Source organism: Pteropus medius, unplaced genomic scaffold, assembly GCF_902729225.1.
Source record: "Pteropus medius unplaced genomic scaffold, Ma_sr-lr_union100, whole genome shotgun sequence".
NCBI lineage: Eukaryota > Metazoa > Chordata > Mammalia > Chiroptera > Pteropodidae > Pteropus > Pteropus medius.
The window spans coordinates 29,474,444-29,497,321 of record NW_024354875.1 but is presented as its reverse complement, the minus strand read 5'-3'; the positions used below and the strand labels follow the sequence as shown (position 1 = coordinate 29,497,321).

The 22,878-nt window shown below is 37.3% G+C and overlaps 1 protein-coding gene and 1 long non-coding RNA gene across 2 annotated transcripts in view; both read left to right on the top strand.

Moving 5' to 3' along the window:
- STK39 (serine/threonine kinase 39) overlaps positions 1 to 22,878 on the top strand; it is a 264,879-nt gene that overhangs the window by 99,206 nt on the left and 142,795 nt on the right. Inside the window, exons 10-11 of the mRNA XM_039855814.1 lie at positions 1,254 to 1,302; positions 1,405 to 1,470. Coding sequence (XP_039711748.1) covers positions 1,254 to 1,302; positions 1,405 to 1,470 — 115 coding nt within the window. The remainder of the gene's footprint in view (positions 1 to 1,253; positions 1,303 to 1,404; positions 1,471 to 22,878) is intronic.
- On the top strand, positions 16,276 to 22,660 carry LOC120597143 (uncharacterized). Its single transcript, XR_005651343.1, has 2 exons — positions 16,276 to 18,425; positions 18,456 to 22,660. It is a non-coding gene; the product is annotated as an uncharacterized LOC120597143 (long non-coding RNA).

The following is a 22,878-nucleotide window of genomic DNA, read 5'->3' as shown; positions in this document are numbered from 1 at the left end:
TTCCTCCTTCCCTTTCAAACACAGGATTCAGGCAAGGGTCACATGTTGCATTTGGTTTTATGGTTTTTTCAAGTCTTTTTAAATTTAAAACAGTCCCCTCACATCTTCCGTTTTCCTCTTTGACACTGACTTTTTGAGGTGATCAGGCCACTTGTCTTGCTGACTGTCTTATATTCTAGATTTATGATTTTTTTTTCTGTATTGCTGCTGGTTTTAAAAGGAGCTATCAATGAAGGAAGCTATTCTACATGTAAGAATGCCAGTTAATAAACATAGAAGGAATGATAGAAGTAGAAAACCAGTATTCTTCCACCTCTTGTGAAATAATTATTTAAAGCAAAAGTGCTAAAACCATCAGGTTAAAGGTTTTTGGGAATAGGATATTCACATAATGCCAAAGTATTACCCAACAGAATATTTGCCAGTTGCAGTATAGGACAACAATACCTTTATAATGGCGAGATCTCAGGCCTGGGGACCAAGTAGTTAAACTTAGCATCACTCTCAGTGAAAGTACCTAACACTATGCACCTCTGACGTGCTGCTGTAAGATGGGCACAGTGTCATCTATGCAGTATTCTTCCCCCAAATACTTGATTCAACCTAGTCAAACCTTCAGACCTAACTTTCAGTTAATAGGAAATAAAAGATAGAGGAACAAATTAAATGACACCATGAGGAAACAGACCAATCTAGTAATGCTTTTAAATGAATTTGAGTTTTACTAATCACTGTCAGCTTTACCTTCCCCTGAAAAACAGTTGTCTGTGCACACCTGACACGGGGTTACTCAGTGGACAGAGGTTCTACACATGATGTGTGGACCCCTTGCAGTTACTGCCTTTCCTGGGGAATCATAGAGCGCTGTAGACTATAGTCTCTTGACAGGATCATATTGCAGCTTGTACGGTTCTTAATAAATATAGGAATTTAGCTCACAGATGTGTTAGTCTACCACCTTTTAGAAACACTGAATTCACTTAGTGAAGTGTAAGGAAGAAGGATGGAAAATTGATCATGCCCCAAATATTTAACTTTGAAGAGTTTGTGTGTTTCGCAGTAAAGGAGTTTGGAAAGGACTGGAAAATTGGCAGTATTTTATTTGGTGCCAACGTGTGATTAATTTAGTGTCTGGTTTTTGCTATTCCTAAAACTGGTCTTCCAGAAATACTCTAGGATTAAGTTGTTTCATCAAGGCAGTGTATTTATCGAGTGGTCATTGTTTCAACTCTAATTTATTATTGATCTTTCAGGCCCACAGCAGCAGAACTTTTAAAATGCAAATTCTTCCAGAAAGCCAAGGTAACATGCTTAAAAACCCAAGTAAATCTGCTATTTTGAAATCACTATGAATTTCTATGTCTTGTATTTGCTGTTAAACTGTTGGGAATATTTGTTTTGCAGAACAGAGAGTACCTGATTGAGAAGCTGCTTACAAGAACACCAGACATAGCCCAAAGAGCCAAAAAGGTACGTGCCATTAGCCCTCCTGGCTCGGTAGGAGCTGCTCCCCTCCCAGGGAAGTGAAACCCATAGAAAAAGGAGGAAAGAGAGTTCCACATACTCAGGGTATAATTATGTAGAGGTTAACTGATTAGTGATTACTCAGATAACTACATTATGCCTTTTGGTTATCTCAGCTTGCTGTTACGCGTTCAAGTGTGCAAACAATGTGAAACTCAAATGATTTCATATTTCCATTTATCAGCTTTACTTAAAGCAGGTCAGAGGGGAGGAGACTGCCGTGAGCTTTGAACACTGGGTAGGGAAAATATCCTCGAATGTCTTTCCTTTGGATTTTTTAGAAGAGGAACGATCTTTTTTAAGCAGTCTGAAATTGCAAAAGGAAAAACAAAACTTTCGTTTTTAATGATTATTTGGAATATCTGTGGGATCTAGGTTCTTTCTTCATAAAAGACCCATGGTCCCTTTTGTAGTCTATCTCATGTTAATTAAATTATTTTAGTGATTACTTGAAAAACTTTCCATTCTAGCTTTGAGATTTTTAAAATGGTGTATATGTGTGTATTTATTTATGTCGTTATCCAGAGTTTTATTTATCTGTGATTATTGATTTCATTATGGTATGAAATCTAACAAAATTTAACCCCTGCTTTAATTTGGTTTAGTTTGTTGTTAAAATTATATTAGATATTTATAATTAAAAATATGTAGTCAAAGATTTAGAAAGGAAGGTCCTCTTTTCTCCCTTTTTGCAGTTGATAGCTATAGTGAAAGCTGATAAGAATCTGAGTTGTCTGCTCTGTAAGTAAAATTGGCAAAGATATATTCATTAGTGGTTGCATCTCATCATCCTAGCTATAAGTAAGTTTGTTAACTTCCAGACATTGCCTTTTCTAAAATGTTTTGTATGAAATGCATTTAACTAATGCTTTAGAATTGTTTTATATGATTTTAAATAGAATTCAGTAAATGACCTACTCTGTACAGTTATCTGAGTGCTTCTCCTGCACCAGCGAACTTCTGTGGGATGGACTGGTTCCTCGGCCTGAACTAGGGCTAGGGGGTGGCCGTGTTGACAGCAGAGACCTGAGCAAGGTTGGTCTGTGGGACGTCTCTGAGGAAAAAGTGAAAGTTTGGCAGATAGTCCATCAGAGTAGCACATCTCCAGGGGTAGCAGAGAGAGTCGAACCTTCAGTTTGAGGCAACAGAAACTAGACGTGGTTGACCAGTAGCTGAGAGCTCCACCGAGAAGGCCGAAGGAGGAGCCTGGAGAGATTCCGTGGGGTGTTGGAGTCAGCATGAGGTCTTTTGATCAGATATCTAAAATGTCAGCCAGAGTTGAAAAAAGATGTTAGACAGCCATTGGCTCGTACAGTATTTGTCCCCAAAGAACATTTTTCTTCGTCTTTGCTTTTTTTTTGCTAGAAGTTTTATCTGATCTCATCCATTAGCTGTGCCCAGAGAAGGGAGTTTCCAGGCCTGTTTCCTCCGCACAGCGTAAGCTGCACACCTCCCGCTCCTTGTTAAGTAGCTGACCAGCTTCTCAGGTGCAGTGTCTCCAAAGAGTACTCCTTCCCTCCCAACTCCGATCTTCCTGTGCTCCGTGTTTCTTTCCAAGTCACCCAACCTCAGAATACTGGAATTATTTTACTATTTAAGACGTCCTTACCCCTTTGTCATCCCCATCTAATCTCTCTCCAGATTCTCTGCACATTTCCCTCTGCAACATTGCTCGGAACATTTTCCTCCTGTTTTTAACTGGACAATTGCAGTAGAGTTCTAACTGTTTGCCCTCCATTTCTTCTTTCTGTTACTTCTTAGACATGAGTACAAGATTAACTTTCTGATCATGTCACTTAATTGCTCAAAAGTGGTTTTCAAAATTTAACAAAAACTAAAGCAAATACATAGGAAAAAAAAAAGATTTATATCACATAAAGGCCAAGTTTCTTAGCCTTGAATTCATAGCACCGTTTCAGATTTCAACCTTAAATTCTAAACTCCAGCTGAATAGAACCACTTAAGGTTCTCACTGCATAACCCATGCCTTACCTTGGAACTCCTTTCATCGGCTTGAGATAATGAAGAATTTGTTTACGTCATGACTTTATTTCCTTTCTTTTAAAAAAATATTTAAATGATTTATTAAATATTAGCGTGCTGTGCATTTCAGATCCCATTTTGAATGTATTTTAAACAATAAGCAGCTAGAATTTGGGGAGATGTGATTTTTCAACCTTGTCATCTGTTGTTTCCTTGCTCTTTGATTTTAGACTTAAACCTTAGGGCTTGTTCCTTCATCTATGTCTTCAAATGGAAAATGGCCACACATCTCAGTCATACAGAAGAGTAAAGAGAGAATGTAAATTAGTTTCTTAAATAACTATAGAAAAGGGAGTGACCCATTGTAATCTTATCTTGGCTCTCTAGCTTCAGTAAGTTGGCTATTTTCCTGTCATAATTCTCATTTTAAAGGGCACTTTGGTGATCAGCTCCACTCCAGTCCTTGCCCCTAGGTTCCATGGCAGGTGCAGTGAACAGATCAACATTGGTCAAAGTGCATTTTTTAAATTAGTTTCAGGTATACAGTACATTGTGTAGACATTTATATAGTTTATGAGGTCATCTCCACAATTATTCTAGCACCCATCTGGCTCTACGTGTAGTCATTACAATAATATTCCTTATGCTGACGAATTCCTTATGCTGTACTCTATGTCCCAGTGACTATTTTGGAACTTCTCATTTGTATTTCTTCATCCCTTCACCTTTTTCACATAGCCACCCCCACACCCCTTGCTCTGGCCATCATCAGTTTGTCCTCTATACCTTTGAGTCTGTTTTTATTAGTTTGTTCCTTTAATTCTTTAGATTCCTCATATAAGTGAAATCATATGCTGTTTATCTTTCTCTGTCTGACTTATTTCACTCAGCAAAGTACCCTCTAGGTCCATCCACGTTGTTGCAGGTGATATGATTTCATTATTATTTTATGGCCGAGTAATATTTCATTGTCTATATGTACCATAACTTCTTTATCTAGTCATCCGTTGATGGGCACTTAGGTTGCTTCTGGATCTTGGCTGTTGCGAATAGAGTTGCAGTGAACATAGGGGTGCATAGATCTTTACGAATTAGTGTTTTGGTTTTCTTTGGACAGATACCCAGAAGTGCAATTGCTGAGTCAAAAGATAGTTCCGTTTTTAGTTTTTTGAGGAACCTCCAAACTGTTTTCCACCAACAGGGTACAAGGGTTCCCTTTTCTCCACATCCTCACCAGCCCTTATTGTTTTTTGATTTATTGATAATAGCCATTCTGACAGGTATGAGGTAACATCTCATTATGGTTTTAATTTGCATTTTTCTGTTAATCAGTTACCTTGAGTATCTTTTCATATGTCAGTTGGCCATCTGCATTTCCTCTTTGGGGAACTACCTATTCAGATCTTCTGCCCATTTTTTAATTGTTGAGTTGTATGAATTCTTCATAAATTTTTTGGTATTAACCACTTATCAGATGTATCATAGGCAAATATCTTCTCCCCACAGTGCATGTCTTGTCCATAGTAAAGTGCCCACAGATATTTGCTGACTCGGTGAACATATGTAATTGAGTGTACCAAGGAAAGGCCATTCGAAACTGTTTTTCACTCACCTAAACCCCCAAAATGCTTGGCATACACTTGTTCCTAGGATTCCTGTTAATAGCAGACAACTCTTCCTTCCTCTCTGGGGCTCATGGTGTTGGTAACCAGTTATGCTGGCCTTTATTTGAAACTTCTCATGCAGGCTTGGCCTCTAGGAAGTAAATATTATTTTTATCACCATGTGCAGTGAAAGCCTTTGTTGTAGGATGTCTTTGCTTGTCTTAGGTTCTTATAGTGTTTAAGTAAATTTATTTTAAAAGTGGGTACAGAGGAGCCTTTAGTGTTATTTGTTTACTCAGTTTGGACTTCTCTTCAGTGACATCTGCTTACTGTTTACTTCCGTGTTTGCTGTGGTACCTCCTAGTTTTTTGTGCTCTAGTTTCCTGGTATAGATTTGTTCCTTAGAGGCTACTTGTTAATGTTAATCCTTTGATTTTTGTCTTCTCAGTTTGTTGTTTTTTAAAATAGAAGCAGACAGTCCGTTGATATACCAGTGTTTATATGTCAACTGGGACTGTTGACCTAGCTCTGGACATTTAGGGAACCATATCGATTTGAAAATTTTCTGTCATAAACAACAGCCTCTTCTCTTCCCTTATGGTAACCAAAATTAAGAGAAATTTTTCAATCTGCATTTTTCTCTACCATGAGCAATTCTCATATTTAAAAGAAAGAGGGCTGATACTGTAACTGTTCTCAGGAAGTCCCATAGTATGAGAAAGGCAGAGGCCTATCATACTCATGTTTGGCCAGGAAGAGAAACGTTAGTTGAGAGGCACATAATTCAATGTGGGTAGGTGATCTCGTCTTCATCCAGACTGACTCTTTTAAATCAGGGTGGGGAAAAACACACACACACATTAAAAAAATAGGAACAGACTAGTGTGGCTTCCCTGGCAATTTAGTGATGTCAAATGATTTTTGTATGTATAGTAATTGCAGAAATTAGGGATATTCATTTTCCTCCTGGAGGTGCAGAATAGTTTGTCCATTCTAGGTTCTTTTTTCTGATAGCGTGGTTTATGGATCATCTTGATTTTCTTTTGCCCTGATTTTTCTGTCTGTGAAATGGAAATTCTGTCTGACTCCAGGCATGTAGTGAAAGGTAATGAGAGATTTTATGTTCCTGGAACATAAGACACTCTTGAAAATTATAAATGAGGGTATGATGCTAATAATGACCCATGAGAACAGGGTTAAGTGCAGCTGTTTAACTTCTTTTCAATTTCTCACTTATCCTTGTGTGTGAGAAGAAAAGGCATCATAACCATTCCTCCTCCTTAAGTGACTTCTTAAGTCTCCAGCCATCTTTTGGGGTTCGAAAGCTTGACCATGTCGCGTTACACCATTTACTCTGCTGGATTCACTGGGCGGGGAGGGGCATAAATTGTTCTGTTAAAATCAAATGCTTAGGGCTGTGTGCATTTTCTGTTGGAGCATCTAAGCATCAGAGTTGGCCGATGGCTCCGCTCTGTGTCATCTGACACAACCTTGAGTCACCACATTCACACGTATATTCATACACTTTCTGTTGCCAAAACACACTGATGACAGGACAGAGGCAAAGGGTTAGTAGCTGCGTAGATGTCTAAATGCCATCTGTGCAGCCAGCAAGCATATTGGCTAGAGAAGGGGTGAGGTAAAGAAATGTAATGCACAGTTCTTTTTATTGCAGTTGTCTGTGTTTTCCATGGGAAGTTGAATCACTGGAGGATTTTTGCTTAAATTTTCTTAATCATGAAATTGAGAAGTTAGTCATTATCAGAAGAAGGAATGGCATATTATAGCACTACTACCTTTGGATGTGACCTTTGTGAATTGGAACAACCGGGATAGTTTTTGTGGGTCCTAGAATTTCTTATATCAAGCTGTAATATTGGTTTCATATTGAGGACCCAAGGTGTTAAATTTTTTAATCCTCCTACGTGCTTAAGAATAAATGGTAGGAATATTACAGCTCACATTTATTTAGTACAGTTGACCCTTGAAGAACATGAGCTTAAACTTTGCAGGTCCACTTATACATGATTTTTGTTCAATAAATATACATTAAATCCTCCCTCTCCATGGGTTTTGCATCCACAAATTCAACCAACTTCGTGTCAAAAACAGTACTTATTTTCAATCTATGGGTGGGAATCCATAGATGTCGAGGACTGACTGTACTTAACACATGTTCAATATTTGTCCTTTCTGGTTTCGCTTTTTATTTTCAAATAACTTCGAACCTACAAAAAAGTTACAGAAAGAGTGCAAAAAATTTCTGTATATGTTTTCTCTTTCACTCTTTCTTTTGAAACATTTTAGAATGTAGATATGATCCCCTTTATCTTTAAATGTACTTCAATTTATATTTCCTGAAAAAAAAAGACATTATCTTATATAAAAGAGTATAATTATCAAAATGAAGAAGGTCACATTAACACAATACTAGTATTTAATTTTTAGATCTTATACAAATTTTGCCAATTTTGCCACTAGTCTGGCTCAGGATTCAATCCAGAATCATTTAGTTGTTATGTCTCTGTTAGGCTCCTTTACTCTTGTTTTTCTTCACGACTGACACTTTTGAAGAGTACAGGGAAATTACTTTGTAGAATGGCCCGCGGTCTGGGTTCGTCTGATATTTCTTCATGATTAGATTCAGTTTCTGCATTTTCTGACAGGAATGTGATGCTCTGTTCCTCTCAGTGTATCATGTTGAGAGGCACATGGTATTAATTTCTTCCTTTACTGATGATATTAACTTTGACCACATGTTTAAGGTGGTATCTGCCATTATAAACACTTCATTGTAAACACAATTATTTCTTAATAGGAGAGATTCATTACTAGTACATTCCTACATGATACTAAACATTAAAAGGGAAAATGAGTGTACTTACTGTACTGAACCATTAGTCTTTTTTTGAGGAAACATTTATAATTTATGTCATTCTAGTTGTACATTCATAGGATATTATCGATAGGATTTTCCTATGATTTCTAAGTGATGCTACAGACAAGGAACATTTTGTTAGAGTGTGATGTTCAGATTTGGATTGGAAGTGGGAATGTCCTCTGTATCTAGTCTGGAAGCAGCAGTAGCTGGATCTGTGTCCTCCTTTTGGTGAGCTGCCTAATCTCTGATCTTAATCTGTCAAATGGAGCCAAGGATACTGACATTGTGTGGCCCAGAGTATGAGAGACAGTCCACAGAAGATGAGGGACGGTCCACACAGGACGTCTGACACTGTGTTTGGCAAGTAGAGCATGCTCAGTCTAATAGTGGCTGCTGTGACTGTCATGTAAATAAAGAGAATAATTATTGTGGGTATAGAAGATGAACATTTTAGAAGTACACAGTGAGATAGTGGGTGAAGAAAGAGTCCTGGTGCTGGGCCAGGTGGAGGAGGGTGATGAAAGTTGATTCTGTGGCTGTTGCTTTGGATAGAATGGAGAAAAAGTACATGGAGGCCTACAAAAAGAAGGAAAAGAATGACGTTGCTGTCACCTATTCACCTGTCTTCATGTTTTTTGTTTTTTGTTTTTTTTTTTCCTGCTCCATCAAGGTGCTGGCAGTGGGCAATAGCCAGGACTTTTTCTCGCTGCAGCCACCCTCTCTACTGTGAAAAGTGCAGGTTTGTGTTTGTGAAGAGCCTAAGAATAGTAAGGGTTAAATCAACACATAGCTGATATTCTTTTACAGCTTTTAGAACTCTTTCATATAAGCTTTCTTATTTATTCTAAACAATCGCGCTCGGAAACATGTACGGAAGATATTATTATCACATGTTACCGATGAAAGTGTGAGAGCTGAAATGGCTTGCCTAAAGTCACATGGCTAATAACAGGCAATTCTTATTTCTGGTTCCATGCTCTTTTCACTAAATTATACCTCAGAAGAAAGAAGAGATGGCAGAGGGTAGGAAGGAATTATAGATGGAGAGGAGTAAGCTGAGTTCAACGCCATAAGTTGGAAAAGGAGAGTTACATTTGTTATTCTCAGAACCAGTAGTATGCCATTTAACGCACATGATGGGAGTATCTATGCCATTCATTGGCACTCGGAGACACCATGAGCATCATTGTTGGAACCTGGAAGTTTGCTAAGGTTCTAGCAGATGGGGAGGGAATAAGGGGATAAAAGGACTTTGGAGATTCTGAAGGGAAAAGAGATGGCTAGTGAGAGTTTGGCAGCATTGGTAGTTGTTATAATCTGCCAGAAGCTCAGCTTCTCATTCATAAAGTGAGGACAGTCATACTACCCATTATATTTTCGAGGACTACATTAGGTAAAGCATAGGAAGCATATAGCACAATGATTGGCACAAAATAATAAATGAGAACTCTATAATTATAGTAAATTTTATTTTTTAGAATCACATGTATTGCTTTATTATTATAGTTTTGGTATTATAATGTTATTATTTTTGTAACCCTTTTCGTTGCTGCTGCGGGTACCACTGCATCGGTTCCTGTTGCTGCTGCTGCTGTAACAGCTGCTACCATTACAACCATGCTGCCAATAATGGGCACTGAGATGCAGATAAAGGACACGGTCCAGGCAGTGAAGCTCATATTTCAGTGGAGAACACAGTACAAGCATCACAAGACATATAAAACTTATAGCATAGCAGAGAATAAGTGTTTTAAGATATGGACATAGAATATGTACTACAGGAATGGGAAAGGCCATGGAGCTGATGGATGGGGGAGCATGGGGAGAGGAGAGAGAGAAAACTTCATGCTCATTGTGCACCTTCATGCACCGTGCTAGATACTTGGTTTACACTGACCTTAATTATGGCAGTCTTATAACAATCAACGAAGTACCGAGTAATAGGACAGGATAAGATCTGTTAGGTTATTAGGACTGGTTTAAAAAAAAGCTATAAATATTTTGAACTATGAGTGCAAAAGAGCAACTAAGATCATAAATGTCTTTATAATCCTTCAGTTCAAAGACCTGAAAATTGATTGCTGGGGAGGCTGGGCCTTGACCCAAGGCCACGTTGTCATAGAGTGGCAGAGTCCGAAGCCAATTTCCCAGTTTGCTACCATTTATTCTCTTCTTTTAGACAATAAAGAGGGAAAATCACTCAGAATTTCTGAAAATTTCTCCCCCCCACAATCTTATAATTAATTTATAAGACATTGAAGGTTATACATTGTCCAGAAACTGGAGAAGAAATAAGGTAATTTCAAATGCTTTATAGATGGATTTTAGTTTCGTTTCAAGTTTGCCCAGTAGAGGGCAACAATGGGTTCTAATTCTGTGAGGTTGTGCAAAGCAAAATGAGCAAGTTTTTGGCTTTGTGGAAGGCCTCAGATTTGGAACAGGCACCTTAGTCAATTGAGGTGTTTTTTTTGTTTGTTTGTTTGTTTTTTTTACTGGGCAAGAGGTTGAAGGGTGATGGTTTAAGTGCTTTTTAATACTACTGCTTTCATTTTGAATTACAAATCAAAAGTAATCTGACATTTGTATTTTACATAATTCAATTTTGTAAAATCTCAATTTTGAAGTTGGGATTGGAGAGTTTCTAGTATTTGGTGGTCAAATTAACACTGTTCTGGATGGCGGCAGGCTATTTCCAGAAAGTTCTTTAGTTCCTGCGGTTCTCCTCAGGGTCAGGTAAATAGAAGAAGGAGCCAAAGTGTATGATAACTCCGAAGGACAAGTGAACTGACCTCTACAACTATCACATTTATTATGAACTTAATACAAAATGCTCCCGAGTATTCAGGTAGGTCTGAGGGTGCATGTTCTCTTATTGTTTTGTTTCTTTTCCCCATCCTCTTGTTTAAAAACAGCCATGTATGTAATATAAAAGAGTAGAAAAAATACTTAAAAACAACAACAACAAATTAAAAGCAGCCGTATGTATTGGTAATATATCTTATTTGAGGAACCCACGTGCTCAAAGGGAGGAAGGGAGACTATGGTGGTTGAGTGTGTTATTTTTCCTAAATTGGAGCTGAGAGAATAGTTGGGCAGAGAGGTTAAAGTTATTGGTTTATCTGGGTCTGTAACTGGGACAGATGTTCCCTGAGTGTAAGCTCATGGATGTTTTCATTAATTTTTTATTTTAAATGCATTATTTTAGTCAGTTTAGAGTGTTGAGTTCATTTGGTCTGAAAAGTGCTTTTGGACACTAGGTGGTGCTATCAGAATGGTTCATTTAAGACTGGATAGGAATTGCTTACTAGTCTACAAAGAACTCAGTTGTAGAATTTTTTCTTTTGCACTGTGCCTGCTGTAAGGAGCCTGACTGGTTTGTGCTGGGGTGGATTAAGGAGAGGTGAGGACAGAGGAAACAACAAGAGAAAAAAGCATCATAAATTACTTTCAGCTCAGTTGGCAAGTTGAGTAAAAAATGCATATATTCTGCCCCCTTTCTGATGACATTTTGACTTTGAGCCAAAAAGATCCACTCTGGAAATTGTGATTTGCTAATTCTGGTAGCCCCATCTTAGGGGGAATATCTTTATTTTCAGATTGAGATATCTTTTAAAGATACCAATCTCTTAAGAGAACTTTTAAACTTTTACAGATCTTATACACTTTTAGAAATTTAAACATAAAGACATTCACTTTGCAGATATTGTGAGAGATACTGTTTGTACAACTTTAGTCTGTAGAGAACAGATCATTTTCTTTTACTGGAACCAAATAGGCCAAATCGATGGCCTTATTTACCTCCAGTTACATTTTTGAGATCTGCCTGTTCAAATGTATTATGTGCTTCATGTTTTGTTTTGTTTTGTTTTGTTTTTGCCTTTGGGAAGTTTGCTAACTCTTCCCAAGGCTTGACTGCATCAGCTAACTTTTCTAAACCTTAACTGGCATACGTATGCCCAGAGAAATCCTGAACTGACTGCTAATCCAGTGTTCACTGAGCATCACTGATAACGAATGAGGTACTGACCGCTATGAAGGTCGTTTGCCTTTATTCACCTTTCCACCTCACTCTAATACTAGCATACCATGTCTTTTAAAAGTGAGTAAACCACGGAAAATGGAAAGGAAATGGGCTAAAGTTGCAGAAAAATTAATATAAAATGTTAGATGCCTTTTGATCTTGTGAAAACTCTAATAATATTGTGCCTTCTCTCTGGTTTAAAACTCTTCCATGGCTTTTTGTTGATTATAGAGTAAGTTCCAAGTTCCTGCCACCGATAGGATGAGGTCCAGTCACTTGCAGGGTAAGGATCATGCAAGGCTACAATGATCTCTGTTTGAGCCACCTCTCCAGACTTTCCTTTGGCCACTCACCACGTCACCCATAACACCATCCTTATAGAATTACTATTCTACTTTTCTACCAATGTATTTCTGAAATTCCCACATGTGTTTTCCACGAAGGTGCTTATGCTGGTCCCTCTGTTTAAAAGGTGTCTCCTCAAACTTGTTTCTATCCAAGTTAGCACCTCTTCTGTGAAGCTTTCTCGTATTATCCCTCTTGCACCCTAGGCTGTTCATCAGTCTTCATCTGTACTGCTTCTGTGCCTTGGACATGATTTCCTTGTTGCATTTAGTGTCATATATCATTTATTTTCTCACACTTTTGCCTTCTGTACCAGACTCTGAGCTCCCTGGGTGCTGTAATGGTGTCATATTATTCCCTGTGTCCTCAGTACCCAGCACAGGATCTTGGTCAACCAATAACTGTTTCTGGAATTGGAGTTCAGTGAGCAAAATTGCAGTCATAGTGATAGCCTTTATGAGAGTTGATGGGTGAGTATGTGTGTATGATGGGGGGGGGGGGGGCAGGGGATGCAAAGCAAATCTACTTTTAGGTTTAAAAAAGAATAGTTAAGATATTTTTTCAGTTGGTGTTGTATTCTTGTATTTCACATCAAAGACTGTTTAGGTTATCACCAACTTGCTAAGAGTCTGGGGTGAACCAGTTTTTTGACTCAACTTTACCACCTTATTGTAAACTAGAACAATTAGATTTTATTACTTAATAGTTGTGCATTATCCACTTCCTGTTATTTGACACCAAAATTTAGCCCCTAGCACTCAGCATATTCTGTATTGGCATTTCCTTTTCCCAGCCAGCAGGAACATGTTTTCCTGTCACCTGAAGCTACATCTAATTAGGAAGCTATTTCAAAACCAGATTTAAATTAGTTTTTAGTACTCTCTAATTTTGGATTACCCGTTATTTATCCCCTCGTTTAGGGAAGTAATTTAAACTTAACTCCTTAAACTTTTTATTATGATCCTATAAATTTTTTAAAGGAATATGACATTTTGGAGAAGGGAAGGTGAAGGAGATAGAAAATAAGGGAATCGTTGCGCATGATTGGGTAAGGAAGACGTTCCTGCCAGGGGAAGGAATCCAGATGTTTTTCCCTCCTTCCTCACTTGCCCCTAAAGTTGTGGTCAGGAGATGCCAGCAGAGGGCGTGGTACACACGCTTAAAAATTCATTGTGTGAGTATAATAGAGGGCTCTGCTTGTTTCACATTAATTACATTTGATCGTTATAATAGAGGTGCATGACTCTTGGTTTGCTTTTTTTTTTTTTTTTTGGTAAAGGCCAGACTTTTTTTTTTTTCTATTTCTTTTGATTTTGAAATATAGTAGTCTTAAAACAAATTAAAAACACCCAGTTAAGGTTACACTTTGATATTAGGATTTTCTAAGCTTCTCATTAAAATACTTCTCACAAATTCAAATACTGATTTAGAAGAGTGTATAATAACTTTTAGCTTTTTTTCCCTCACACACAGAAAGGAAAGGAGCCCTTGTACAACTTACAAAGCGATAACAGAGCTAAGAAATCCAAACAACAGTCTTTAACCCAAATTTAAAAGTCCACTTGAAATTATTTTAGTTGTTAAAAAAAATCCAGTTCCTTAGTTGATACAATTCAATTGAGGAGGAACTGGGAAGATCCTGTTTTATCAAGACTGGAAGGTCTCCTTCAGGGATAAGGACAAAGTACTGAGGGGCGGGCTTTCCCTGTGACCTTGTGGAAAGCAGGAGGAAATGGGGAGGAGAGAAAGGAAGAGGAAAATGAGACACCAAGCCTGGAAAGAGGTGGAAAAGGCTCAGGGGTAGCTCTTGGCGAGGAAGCTGGGATTCACAAGAGTCTGTGCTCGGAGGCGAGGCCAAGCTTGGGCTCTCCCCACAGGCCCCAGCCGGACAGTGGCTCTACCACTCGCTTACTGGATAACCTTGAGCATCAGCTGACCCCTCCTCGCCCCACCTTTGCCTCATCTGTGAAATGCAGATTGTGCAGTGACTTCTCATTGATCCTCCAGGGTGAAAATCAAACCCTTAATCGGGCCTCCAGTGTTTGGCATGGTCTAGTCCCTTCTCATCTTCACACCCCTCTCGTACCCTTCACCCCTAGTTCTCCAGGTGTCCACTCGCCCAAGGCTCTTGCACAGGCTTGTCTCCCCTCCGTGTGTAAGTGTCAGCCCCCTCCATCCTCTGCAGACCCCAATTCTGACTCAAAGAGTCCTTCTCCAGAAAACAAAATTGGAATCATTCTGTATTTGTTGCTCTCTGATCTAACTGCATTTTCATTTAAGATACCTGTGGACATCTTTTTGTGTCAAGAAACATAGATTTACTCAATCATTTTTAATGGCTGTGTAATATGCTATTGCAAGAATGACTATAACTAATAATCAGTTATTGATGGACATTTCTATTGTTTCCAGTTTTTAAATTGTTAAACGCACTGGGATGAACATCATTGTATGGGCATTATTGCATGTAGTGTTACTTATTTTGTTTGGATATGTTCCTAGGAATGGAATTGCTTGGTCAAAGAGTATAAATATATGCTTTATAATTATTAATACATACTGGCTTACTAAGGTTTAAAATGGGAGATACTGTTTTCAAATCCCAGCCTAAGTCTCTGGTCTTTCACCTGTAGAGTAATACATATCACACACACACGCATACATGCATTCAGTGCCTAGTGTGTGGTATTTAATATTATTTATTTTTGGTATTGAAATGTTATTCACATACACTTGTTTTCCATCATTTTTTTATTAGATCTGCTGTTAGCTATTTTGTAAAGAACATTCCATGTCTTTTGGCAGTTTTTGCAAACTTGTCTTTCAGTAACTTCGGAAGAGATAAGAAAGCACCATGTACTAAAAGCCGATCGATAGAGAGCCTATTATGGAGGTCCGAGGTTGGGGTCCTGAACTCTTAGGGCCTCTAAGAGTAGTTAGAGAGCCATTGATGATGAGAAATATGGAAAGCCCTATTGTTCTGCAGCCTGTTCTTGGATAAAGAATTATTTTTAGAGTGGGCACTGTGCTGAGCATATAGTTACTAGGTGTTTTTGCCCATTATTCTGTCACTGCAATCTCTTCTGTTCAGAACAAACAAATGATACACCAGCTGCCAGCCCGAGAGTAACGATCAAACCATTTTCATCATCTCTTGGTTTATGGTTTTAGAGTGCTCGTTATGTAGGTTCGATGTCAGCTATTTGTGCTGCATCAGGTGCTGGTCTTGCCCAGCACCTCCACTCACAGGACAGCACCACGCAGTTTGGATGCTGAGCTTTTCCTCTCATTTTCTTTCGTCATATACTAGTATCTTGGTTCAGATCCCCTGTGATCCTAACCATTTATAGCTTTTAGAGTTGAAAATCCCATTTTTCTGAATCATTGCATAGGATATTTTTAAAAGGTATAAGGTATAATCTTGAGGTTACATCCTCACTGCCACTTGGCTGGCCTTGAACCTTGGGTGAGTCTCCCAGCTTCTCCAAGCCCTGATTCCCTCACCTTCCCAACTTCTAAGAGTTTTTGTGACGTTTCAACTTGATAGCTTATATCGAATGCTTATGCAGCATCTGGAATAAAACAGGGAGTCTATAAATGCTTTTGCCTTCTCTTTTCCCTCTTTGCTCATCAGGGAACATTTTGTAAGGAAGGAGTTGTGTGTTATACAAGAGAGCATAAGGAAGTGTTTAAATGTCATGTGAGGATTGTCTTTTATTTTCTTAAGGAAATTAATGTCTAAGGTTAGTGAATTTCATCCCACTCTTTTCTTCTCTCTTCCTGTCTCTGAAGAGCCCCAGCAGCTAATCCTCGTTCTTCAAATAGAACTGTTTGTTCTCACTCTTCTGCCAACACTTACAGTCTTGCTAGTTTCCTTATAGGACTTCAAACTATTGAAGGTTTTTTTTTTTTTTTTTTAAGCTCTATTGTTTATTTCTGTTTTAATTGTAAGATTTCTGATTTCATTTGTTTATGAATTTTTAAGTTATAATTAGAAAGGTTCCCTGTTCAATGTACTTTTAACAGTTATAATGAACTTATCTGTTAAAGTTTCCTGAAATAAATGACCACTAAATCAGTCCCTTCCCCACTGACATTTTCTGTAATATGATGGTATTTCTATGGGATACCTCTTGCTTTTCTGTTATTTACCACTTTGAGAGATATTCTCCTGTCCCCTTTCCTTATAGAAGCTGAAGGCTTAGTTGTTCTGAAACTTACTGTGTCGATACTTAGGCCTCTTGACCAAAGATTCACATTCGTTAGGGCTACAGCCATGATCCAGGACTCTGCATTGTTAATAAGTAGGTAAGTTGATGGTAGTGCAAGTGATTGAGACAGACCTTCAGGTCTGTTTCCAGGTTTGGAAGGAAAGCATATTGCTAACTCAGTTTACCAAAAATTATTTAGTAATCCTGTTTTATAATTATATAGCCATAACTAAAATGCCTATATTTCATCTACTGCTTTTCTCCCTTTGCCTCCTGGCCTTTGGGCAATGCTGTTCCTTCCTCTGTCATTTGTACTCTGAACTCCACTGGAGCAGCCCTTCCTAGTTGTCGCTTGTGAGATCTATCTTATGTGCATTCCAGCAGTTGCAAGATGAGCTATACAATGTGAAGCAGAGCTGCAATATCTTCTTAAATTATGGCTTCTTTTGGTATCGCTTAATAGGTTTTGTAGTCATTGTTAAAGTGGGCCACATCTGTCTTCAAAGTGCACTGACTTTACTAGCATTATTAATATAGGCACTTATTTTACCATCCTCATAATGCTAGTTTCTGTAATGCATACTATAGGAAGGTGTGTGGCAGTCTAACATGTTGGGGTGGTAAGCTGGATGAATGAGCCTTGGGAATACCCTCGTGCGGAATAGGGGATACAGTGATGTCGATGGAGAGTTTATATTTGAACAATGAAGAGACTGTCGGGAAACAGCTTTGAGCTTATAGGAGAGTTTCTAGAAATGGAAACTGTCCAAAGATTAAGTAGACTGAAATAAAAACATCATGAAGGATCTGCAGGACTGTCATCTCAACCGGAGCTTCCCAACCAGTGGCCAGAGCACACAAGTGGACTGTGAGTGGATTACAGGCGAGCCACAGTATTGATCCCCTCATTCCTCAGGGCAGTTGAACAGGGTTTGGGATGGCTGGAGTTCTGGGGCCAGTTGCTGTGAATCGTTTTAACAGATTATCCCAGTATGCTATACATATATTAACATTTTCTGCATGTACTGTGAAGTGCATAAGTTTGTGAAATAATCTTCCAAACCACTTGTATTAAAATTCTGTGCACCTTCAAAAAAAAAAATCTCACCCAGAAGTCCAAAAATTTGATTATAAGAGATTTTGACAATGCTTAGGAGTTCAGAGTTCACTTTGAAGACCACTGGTCTGAACCTGTCCTCCTGGTGTAGGAAGCAGATCCTGAGTTCTGTGGAGAGTGAATGGATTTTAAATCAGTGACCAGTCACTACATTTGGCTCCTGATTAAGTACTGTGTTTTTATATTGTTTAAGCTGAAGCTAGGTGACTCAGATAAGAAGAATTAATGGATTACAAGTTTGTTGAAGAGCAGGAACAACCTTATTTGGTCATCTTCAGTGCTTACCATGTTCTGTGACCAAATAGATGCTTCTTAGATATTGGTCAAATGAATGAGTGTAATGGGATTTGTTTTTGTCTCTACTGGCAAGTTGGGCTAGAATGTCTTTCAACCATTCTTCAATAAAGATTTCAGTGAAGTTCTTGTTTCTTATCAGTGTTTAGATGGAAGGAGGGTAGGTTTTTTTCTGTTGGAATAGATAGCAAACGCTCTTACACTGCACGTCACATTTAAACTTCCAAGAGACTTAGGAAGTACAGAAGAATTTGGAAGTGGAAATCCACATGATTATTAAAAATTTCTCTTTCAACTTACAAAGATAATTACTCAATTTTTTGGAATGAATTTTGCTTGTTTTAGAATACTTTTCCCCCTCACTGTGTATACGTGAGAAATGAAATAAGTTGAGCTTCCCAATAACTAGATCCTGCCTTAGACATAGATTACATTGTATTTCTGGGTTCATGGAAAGTGAAGACGATATGTAAAGGTCCAAAAGAAAACAGAAGCTGGAGGCTGAAATGTGAGTGGTGTGTTATATGTGAAGGTAAATGCCGATTCAGCTCCGCAGTGGCAAGGAAAGAGAGTTATGTCTCACCTGTTTTTGAACCCATGCACTGATGTTTTATTTCATTTTATTTTATTTTTAAGTTGACTAGTAAAAGTTGAGCCTGAGACTCCTGAATTAAGCTGATTAAGAAGATGGCTAAAATGTCCCTAAGTGGATGGCGCCCTTGGCTTCCAGTAGAAGAAAACACAAATATTCTTTGAAGGAACACTTTCCTCCAAAGATAAATAAAACTTTAGAACAAAGCAACTAATTTAGGTACCTCTTCAAAAAACTCAGGTATTAGAATTATCTATATTATGTATTCTATATAAAAAACAATATATGAAATATTTAAATAAAGGATAGAATCATAAAAATGAATAAGCGACATAATATTGAAACCGACCAGATTTGAAAAAGATTTATAACTGTTAAAATAGTAAAAATAACAACACCACCAAAAAAACCTCAGTGGAAGGAGTTAATGAATAAAATGTGATTGGACACCGATGAAAAGAGAATTGATGAACAGAAGAAATTACCAAGAATGCAGCACAGAGAGACAGGAAGATGAATATTATGAGAGAGAGAAAGAAAGAGAGATATTAATAGATTTAGAAGGCAGAATGAGAAATGATATAAATCTAATTATAGTTTCAGGGGGAACATAATAGAGAAAATACAGATAAGGTAATATTTGAATAATTTTCCAGAATTTATGAAAGAGCAGTCCACAGAAACAAGAAAAATATTGTGAACAATCAAGATAAATTAAAAAAAAAAAATCTGCACTTTGGTATTTCGAAGTAAAACTGCAGAAACCGTGGAGATAAAAGGAGGATCTTAAAACCAAATAGTAAAGTAGAACAGATCACCTATAAGGGAATACTAACCAGACTGACAACAGATATCTCAGTAGCAACAATCAAAGCCTGAAACAGAGGAATAATATATTCAAAGTACTAAGAGAAAATTAAAATTTTCAAGGCTGAGGATGAAATAGGCATTTTAAGATTAAAGAATTGGGAAAATTTATACTTAATGGTAAGCCTGCATTAAAGGAAACTTCAAGAAGAAGGAAAGTGAAAATTAAGAAGCTAAGCATCTAACTTGAATTAGAAAAGTAATAATGTTAATCTGAAGAAAATGGAAGAAGGCAATTGATAAAGATATGAGCAAAAATTAGTGAAATTTGAAACAACAAAAAAGATAACACGAACAAATTACAGTTTCAGCAGAGATTAAGAAGAAACTATAATAATACTATGAATTACTCTATGCCAATAGCTAAAGGAAATGAATAAATGATAAGAAAAATATAACTAACCAAAACCAAGTCAAGAAAAAAAAAACAACCTGAGTAATCCTATAGGTTAACAGACAGAAGAGGATATTTTTTATTATTTCTAGTAATAATAAATAAATTTAACAAATTATTAAGTCTCACAAGAGGAATATAAGAATTTTAGGTAGAAATAGTATAATACTTATTAAGGAGATATTGAAAATCTAATAATCGGACAGAAAAACCATGCTCATTGATAAGAAGACTCAGTATCAAAAGAAAGTTAGTTATCCTCAAATTGATTGACAGAGTCAATGCTGTCCCAAAGCATATTTTCTACAAAGACTTTTGAGATACTTGACAAGCTAATTCCAAAATTTATTTGTAGAATAAGGGCTCAAAAATACAGTGTCACCCCATAAGACATTGTGATTGTGGGGATAGACAAATGATCAATGGAATAAAATAACCCAGAAACAGAGCCTTGATATATGGCAGAGATGTATTGCAGATCTGTGTGGGGAAAAAAAGGGACTATTGTGCTGAGTAAATAGGGACAAAATATACATCCATATGGAAAAAAATTCCTATCCTATACCATACATATAATGTCATTCCATAAAATGTAATGTAAAGGCAAAACTTGAAAACTTTTAGAGAAAGAAAATATATTACTTTGGAGCAGGAAAGATTTTCTTAAACAAGATCCAGAAGATCTGTCTGTAAAAGAAAAACGTGCCGAAGTCACCTTCATTAAAATTAGGGACAGCTGTACATCAGAGAGGACTCCATTAATGTAGTAGAAAGATAAAACTTGAACTGAGAAAGGTATTTTTAAGACATACAACAGGAAAGTGATTGATATCCACAATATATAAAGAACTTCTTCAGATAGATAAAAAAATGAACATAAATACACTAACAGGTACTTTCCAGGTGAAGAAATACAAATGGCCCAGAAACATGTCATGAGATGCTACCAGTGATGTATTTGAATTAGAAAAAGAACAATGTTAATCTGAAGAAAATGGAAGGAAGGAGTTGATAAAGTCGTGAGCAAAAATTGATGAAATTTAAAACAACAGAAAGATATCATAAACAAATTAGTTTCAGCAGAGATTAAAAAGAAACTAGATAATATCAAACATATCAACATCATTAGTATTCAACAAAATGTAAACCAGGAAAACATGGTACCATTTTACCCCTATTAGATCAGCAAAAATTAAGAAACCTGATAATAACAATATCTTGTTCAGGATGTAGACCTCTTATAAATAGCTGCTAGGGGTGAAAAGTATAGTACAACCAATTTAGACAAGAATGTGGCACCTGCATATAAAAGATATTTCTATATCCTATAGGTGAGCAATTTTACACTTAGAGAATTCCATATCCAGAGAAACTTTTGCACACCATGCCAGGAGACATTTATGAGAATGTTCAGAACAGCGATGTTTGTAATTATAAATGTAAGAAAACTCAGATATCTTTATGCAGGAGAATGATTAAATGTTGTTTATCTATACATTAGAATATCAGACATCAGTGAAAATGAACAGGTAAGTCTCATAAATGTAATATTTAGTAAAAATAAGCAAACTACAAAAGACTATAGTCAGAATGATACCATTTTTGTAAAGCTGAAAAATGAGTGATAAAATATTGAGATATATGTATTTGAGATAATATTATTTTTTATAAAGAGGTAATTGACAAACAGAAAATTCATAACATTGGCCAGGACTGGGACAGGGGAGGAACACATGCATTTATGTAGCAATGTTTTATGTTAGGTATTGGTATTATGTTTCATAATTTACATATACATATATTCATTTATATGTCTCAAATATCATATAACATCAACATAGTCACTAAAGGTTCGACAACCCACCAGTTACCTAACCTCTTCAAAGCTCGAGTTCCTTATCTGAAAAGTAGGGTGATAGCAATAGTGCTTCTGTGAGTCATTGTGATTATTAAATGGGCCACGCACAAGGCTGAAGTTAGTGCCTGATACAGAGTGAGTGCACAGCATATTTAGCTTTTGTTATTGCATTATCTTTTTCCTTAAAACATGATGCATGATACTATATACTTCAACTAGAATTAAAGGAGATCGTGCTCCTACAGAAAGCACCACCGCTGTTCTGATTGTATGATAGAGGTATGTTCACAATATGCATTTAAATATGCATAAATAATACATATTGATTTATTCAGAAGTGTTAATGAGTTTAGAAGAGATTCCTTGCTTCTGACAGACCAAAGAGAGACTTTCTGGAGGGAGGAGCAAGCTTTATGCCTCCTAGGTCTTTTAAATTCAGGAATATTAACAAAGGTGTTCCATCATTGCTTGATGACAGTGAGAGAACACTGGAGAAGGGCAGTTTTCTAGAAGTGGGTCACAGGTTGCTATACCAGGTGGTCAAGACATTCCCCAGCTGTTGGTGATCTTGACTTAGAGGTCATCAAATTTAACTCCAGCAGTTTTGAATGCAGCTCAGTAACCTAGAAGACGTTTTAGAAAGTGAACCATAGATAATTTAAAGTGGCATGTTGCTGCTTCCAGGAGCTCTCTGGGTATAATTTGAAAGTACTCAGAGGGTAGGGAGAGATGGAAGAAAGAGGCAGACCACTCCGAATTGGTAGGTGGCAGTCTCATAAATTTAACTTCTGAGGCTTGTCTTAGGTGGCCATATGACGAGAAATTTCCTGCCCCTGCCTGCCAGAATGTTAAATGTTTATGTAAGAGTTTTAATAATGCATTCTCACCTGTAGCCCAGCACTGGTGTTCCGCAGTACTAGAGGTACAAGTAGGATAATAATATTTTACATTTACTAAAAAAAAAAAAAATTTACATAAGAGGCCTTAGTCAGTCACGTATACCATCTAGATAGTCTCAACAACACATACTCTCTCAAGGCTGTGTCCTTGGAAACTGCTCCCACTGTGGGAATGGTGGGAGAGCGGGCACTCCAAGCACAGGGCCTCATTGCCCGGATCCAGCCCACAGGCCAGCTGGTGGTTAGGTCCTCTTGAATATCTCCTCCAACACATTCTATAGTAGGTAG